This window comes from Temnothorax curvispinosus, unplaced genomic scaffold (genome assembly GCF_003070985.1).
Source record: "Temnothorax curvispinosus isolate PA1 unplaced genomic scaffold, ASM307098v1 QBEX01004782.1, whole genome shotgun sequence".
NCBI lineage: Eukaryota > Metazoa > Arthropoda > Insecta > Hymenoptera > Formicidae > Temnothorax > Temnothorax curvispinosus.
Window position 1 is genome coordinate 1,103 of NW_020214562.1, and position 6,574 is coordinate 7,676.

Here is a 6,574-nt window from a genome sequence, read left to right on the forward strand (position 1 = left end):
TGTACTGACGCGTTTTTTGAAAGAAGCCAGAACTCTCAATAATTTGTGAGTTTCTGCAAAATAAGACGATAGCTTCACACACACGTTAGGAAGAGAATGTATAAAGAATTATTAACGAAGATATTTTAATTTAAAAGATCATTAAAATATATATTTTTCAGGAATGTTTTATAGGGAAACGAAGAAAGTGAATAACGTTAAACTTTGCATGTTTTCTTCACTTTATTTTAAAAATTTATTTTTATTTTTTAAGTAACAAAAATGCTCTTTTTTCTGTTATATCCTGGTCACTATAAATGATAGACGATGTAAATAATTCTAGCTGTTTTAGGTATCTGAAACGCAAAAAGCTAAAATTTTCTTATTCTGCAGGAGAAGTGTGGCTATCGTCTGAACTAGAACTAAATCAATATTTCCATTCTGAGCGGCTTTTTTATTTAAAATATTATAACTTTTTTCAAAATTTTATTAATATTTTATTAAAAGAAAATGTTTATTCTAGTTCAGACGATAACCCATATCACTTATTCTGAATAAGAAAATTTTTGGTTTTTACGTTTCTGATACCTGTCGATTTAAGCTGTTTTAACTGTTATTCTATTTACTGGCGAAATAAATTTATTATTCTGATTTTTAATAATATAAGAGAAATAAGACCGTTTTATGTGACCGTTATACAATCAATCAATATTAAATAAGCCGTGTACGATCCGGGCTTGGATCTTAATAGCCTAATAATATTTTTTATGTATAATTACACGTATATTTTTTCCAATCTTAATAAATTGCGCGCTGACTAACTTGTCAGACTTACAACACAGCTCCTGTTGGAGTAGTAAATTCTTTACTATTATTTAAATCGATTTAATTAGAGGGGTGTGAGGGGATTTTATTAATCCAATAGGAGCTGTGTTGTAAGTCTGACAAGTTAATCGGCGCGTATTATAGTTGATTAAAGTTGGAAAAATATGTAAATATAGTATATAAAAAATATTATTAGGCTACTATAAAATCTAAGCTCAGATCGTAAATGGTTTATTTAATATTAATTAATAATATTTTTGATGAAAAAGCCGCCTAGAATCTAGAATGGAAATATTGGTTTAGTTCTAGTTCAGACTATAGCCACATATACTTCTTCTGAATAAGAAAATTTTAGCTTTTTGCGTTTCAGATACCTAGAACAGCTAGAATTATTTACACCGTCTGTCATTTATGGTGACCAGGATATAACAGAAAAGAAGAGCATTTTTGTTACTTAAAAAATAAAAATAAATTTTTAAAATAAGGTAAAGAGAGAACATGCAAAGTTTAACGTTATTCACTTTCTTCGTTTCCCTATAAAAAGTTCCTGAAAAATATATATTTTAAAGATCTTTTAAATCAGAATACCTCCGTTAATAATTCTTTACATTCTCTTCCTGACAGAAGAGATTTTACCACTTCTCAATATAAATATAAATTTATCTTGTTATCGTTTTATTCGATTACTCCGACGTTTTTATATTTGTGATTTAATTAGATTATTGTTTACTTTGTTTATATTATTAGATGATTGTTTAATGTTTTAGTCTAGACTAATGTTTAATGTTTTAGTATGTAAACTTGAACATTAATTATCATGTTTTTTTATATTTATCTTCTTCTATCGTAGTAATCCGTTCCAAAGAAGACTAAGTACAGTCGAAACGTTGAGCATGTGTATTGTTTATTTAAGAAATTGTTTTTATTTTAATTCAATATCTCTCTGTTGTTGCTCGTGGCCACTTATAAACATTAATAGCTAATATAAATTTAATAAGAGTAAAAAGAACATTATGAACTACTTTTTTTCTCGATATAGTTAATATGTAATTATTGTTATGCATTTAAATATTAAATTTAAATACTATTATGCTAAAGTAAAGGTTTTTAATGTAAGCCTTTTTTTGATATAAGAGCAAATTCGCCAGAACGGGGATTTCTATACATTACATTTACGAATTTTAGTTTTTATGTTTATAAATATTTTTTTAATTAATTATAATTTCAATTTTTATATTTATAAATTTCAAATATATATATATATATATACATATATTTATTTATTTATTTATTTATTTATAAATATAAAAATTAAAATTTGTAAATATAAACGTAAATGTAACGTATAGCGCATCGTCGATTTGCCAACGCGAGACTCGGCATTCGGCGAGACGCGAGGAGCGATATCCGAAATGCATGGCATCGTGGCATAGCCGGCGGCGCCGGCGCGTGCTAAGCAGCTACGTCACAGCTCAAGCAAGAAGGAGACAGCAGATCGTATGTCTGCCCTTCTCTCCCCGCTCGTAGCTTGCCGAGTGCCGAGTCAGCCGACTGGCATATCCCCTCCATCTGAGTAGTTCGGACACGAACCATAGCACGGACACGAACCATGTGTGTACCGTTACCGAGCGTAACGACGTAGTTGACGTCCACTTTCTCAGGCGGCGCGTCAGTATACGTCCGCTGGAACGGAATGATCCCGATGGCCGCTCTCAGATTTCTCTCTGGTTAAGTAGAGAACGTCAAGATCTGATGGGCAACGTTATTTAAATCAAGTTATTTAATCTTTTTTCTTTATGATCCATTATTATTTACTTTTAAAATGCTCAATAGACAAGTAGGACGTACTCATTTATGATTGGTATTGGAAAAATGGAAACGGAACAAAAATTTGCCAGATCGAGTAAAACTGCGCGGCTAGACGAGTTTCAGACTTTTGCGCACGGAAGTAGTTGTCAACCATATCATTACTCCGTGCGTCTGAGTTGAGCACAACTGCCACCGGAGAACGTCCTTAAATGCCCATACAGCACAAAATGTTTTTTAAATATTTTTAAAATATTTTTTAGGAAGATTAAAATATTATAAAATAATTTATAAAAATAGTTTTATAATGTTTCTATGTCCGTCAGATCATGTCAGAAAAATATTTTCAAAAATATTTTTAAAAAATTGCAAATAAATATATTCAATAATATTTGTAAAATCTTTTAGAAATATTGTTTTAAAAAATAAAATATGTTCATAATAATTTTAAAAACTTAATGTCTTAAGTTGCTAATACGGTCATTTCATTGGCTGGACGGAGTCTTAAGACTGCTTTTGACCAGACTTAAGATAATCTTAGATATAATATATAAATAAATAATATGCATAAATAATATGCTACATATATAAATAAATAAATAATTGTCATATCTCCATCACTCGAGTGACCGGTGTGATGGATTGTACAACTGCGAGTGATAGACGCTTTCGCCATGGAGCCTTATATACAGTCTCTGGTTGAATTTGAAGTACGAGTTTAGCAGCCGCCTAGCGGTGAAAACGCTTACCACATTCGTTGTAAATAATTCATATAGTATATTAAATTTATCAGCTATATTGCATTCTTCTATGTCCTCTAATATTTCAAAATCTACATTATCGATGTTCTCTGAACCCCTTTGCTTATCCTTAATTAATTCTTTTAAAGTTTTCCACATTTTTGTAGGATCACTCCTATTATTATCTATAATATTTCTTCTTTTTTTTCCTGATAAGTTTAACTACTGCATTTCTTTCATTACCGTTAGTAATTTTTTTGCTTATTTTCTAGGTAATTCATTTAGGCGCATTCCACCTCCAGCGCCTCTAGCCATGGCCAGCGCCTCCAGCAATATAGGAACTAAAAAAAAAAAGCAAGACAACCAAGATGAAAGGTCAGCCCTGAAAACGGTGACCAATGATAAGGGTGAGTAGAAGCTCATTGTAAATCCAATTGAAAGAAAAAGGGCTAAATAAGAGCAAATTCGCTGTTACTAATGATTGAATAAATCTCTCGCATCAAGAACAGCGAATTGGCTCTTATTTAGCTCTGTTTCTTTCAATTATATAACGTTAAACAAACAAATAAATGTATTAAACATTTGGCAGGTATACTAGAGAGAAGGACCAGTCCCAGGCTGAAAGCCAGGCTGGACAAAGAGCACAAAGAGGTAAAGGAATCTTTATTTAAAAAACAGATTTTCCATTTTTTATTACAATTTTCTTATTGTTTTATTTCAGGAAGCTAATAAAAAGGAACCAGAAAAAATAAAGGATACAAACCTTATAAATCACACTCTCCCGAGCGGAAGGACAAAGCTGTACACGACATTTTTCAAAATAATTTGTCAGTGAAAGAAGCATCAGCAAAGTATAAAGTCGCAGTTTCCACTCTATATAAAAAAATACAAAAATTAAAAAATAAAGAAAAAAACAAAAGAAAGGCGAATAGTGTGAAAGGCTCATATGTGTGTGTGTGTGTGTACGGAATATATATTTTATAAGAGATAAATGTTTGAGATATTTATGAGAAGAGTTTTGTCGATTAACTGTCAAAAATTAATATTTAAAAAATGGGGTGCTAACGCAAAAAGATTCTCAACCAAGCGAATCAGAGGGAAGCGCCGACGATCAACAGCCGACAAAGAGCCCCGACTCGTCAAAAAGACTGATCTTAAGCAAAATACTCAAGGTCAGCCTGCCGAGGAGAATGGAATCGCAGGTTAAACCGGGGATGCTGAAAAAAAGCTCAAAAGGCAGAGGATACATTTCAATTAAGCAGTAAATCGAATTCGGATACATCTTTTTCTTCGAAACGACAGAGAAAAACACCTTCTCGATTTCATAATATTGATGATGATGCATCTTCATCTTCTGATGAAGAAACCACACACCACAGAAAGAACTCACACAGCCAAAAAACCGAACTCAGAAGAAAACTACGGACTCAAAAAATATTCCTACACGTCCCGTTCTTTTACCTTTTTGAAGAAGTGAAATTTGAAATAGCCAACTGCGTCAATTTCCACGTTCTCAGACGTGACGGCTGTCTCGTACGTGGTCCTGAGTGGTATGGGCCTGGATCGCATAACATTGATTGCATAACAAGAACTGCCCAGATCGTTTGACTTCACTGTGCGTGGAAGGGTGGCTACCAGACGTGCCGGTGGCGAGGGGAGATGAAAATTAAAACAAAATCAGCAAGAGATTAAAAGAGGAATAGATGCTTTACTGGCATCAAATGACAATATAAATATAAATAAATTCAGTCGTCTACTTTCAATTATTCTATAAAATTTTTCAACGATATTGATAAATCTTTTGCGTTGAAACCAATCTGATCCTTTTTTCAGGATCCCCGCACCTTTCAATATTGGTTCAATGGAAAGTTGATAGTGCCATTGACCAAGTGGTGTGGCACCGGCAATGTGGCTGAATCGTACGATGATTTAGGCTCGGCGCAGGCCATAGATGCGTGCTGTCGCGCGCATAATTTTTGTAATTTGACAATTGAGCCAGAGCACTGCAGCTTAATAAATGAAAAACATAAGCAGTGCAACAGTATGTCATATACGATGTCGCACTGTACATACAGCTGCGACAGTAATTTTAAAAACTGTTTGGACAATATCGATACCATATAAGCGAAGGCAGGAGGTACAGTGATTAAGGGTATCTTCTTTAATGCACTCAAGACGCAATGCTTCAATGGAATGCGAATGTCCCCGCAATGGAAAAGGTATTTTATTTATATAAAAATAAAACGCATTATGTATTTTTTTTAATAAAACGCATTATGTTGCGTATATATATATATTATATATAAGCCCGATGAACTCAAACGGGCATTTATGCCCGTATTGGAGATACTTGAAAACTACATTAAAGAAAAGAAAAAATTATCAAGTTCGATAAAAGAGAAATACATCGAAATGAAAAGTGCAATATATAGCGATCCATGAAATTATGTAAATAACTCATGGATAATATTCGACAGTGTGTGCCTCAGAAGCAAAAGTCTAAAACAAATGTGGTGATACAATGTAAAACAAATGAGCAAAAGAAAAATTTTGAGAAAATAATAGACGAAATAATGCGGAAACTGCGGCACTGCTGCGGCAGTAATACCATAAAACAGAAACAGTTTCAGAATGGTTTCATAAAAGAACCATTTGTATTTGTAACATGTACTGACTGTGGTAGGCATATCCACCTCCCTCTTGCAGGTGCTACAGTACTAATTGTTACACCAACCTTAAATGCAAGTGTGTAAAACAAGGTATAAAATGCACATACCCTTGCAAGTGCGTCGAGAATGGGAAACAGTGTTGTAATGTAAGTATAGATATTTAATTAACGTATAGATATTTAATTAACGTATAAATATTTAATTAATTTATTTTTTTTTTTTTTTTTCATATCAAATAGCCAGCATCGACCGCATCAGCTACAACTAACGAGCCTCCGGTAGAAATGGGAGCCATCCGAAAAAATAAAGATTTAGCAAAACGGTTGCAAGAATCAGCATTGACCGCATCAGCAACATCCTCGGCTTTTGCCAGTCAATCTATAAACGAGCCCTCGACATCTGGACAAATGACAAATGACATTTTGACTAACGAGCCGCGGACCCTTAGTTTACAAAAATCAGAGGAATCGCGTAATGCGTTGCAGAAAGAAGCGAGAGAACTGAAAATTTTAAATACTACTTTAAATACTACTTTAAATACTACTTTAAATACTA

The 6,574-nt window shown here is 32.9% G+C and overlaps 1 protein-coding gene across 1 annotated transcript in view; it reads left to right on the top strand.

The window, feature by feature from the left end:
- Positions 1-3,622: 3,622 nt before the first annotated feature.
- The window catches only part of LOC112454107, a gene marked incomplete at its 5' end in the record, with an annotated part of 5,952 nt that continues 3,000 nt past the window's right edge, over positions 3,623-6,574 (top strand). The window contains 2 exons of the mRNA XM_025015321.1: positions 3,623-3,757; positions 3,940-4,001. Of these exons, the coding sequence (XP_024871089.1) occupies positions 3,623-3,757; positions 3,940-4,001 (197 nt within the window). The remainder of the gene's footprint in view (positions 3,758-3,939; positions 4,002-6,574) is intronic.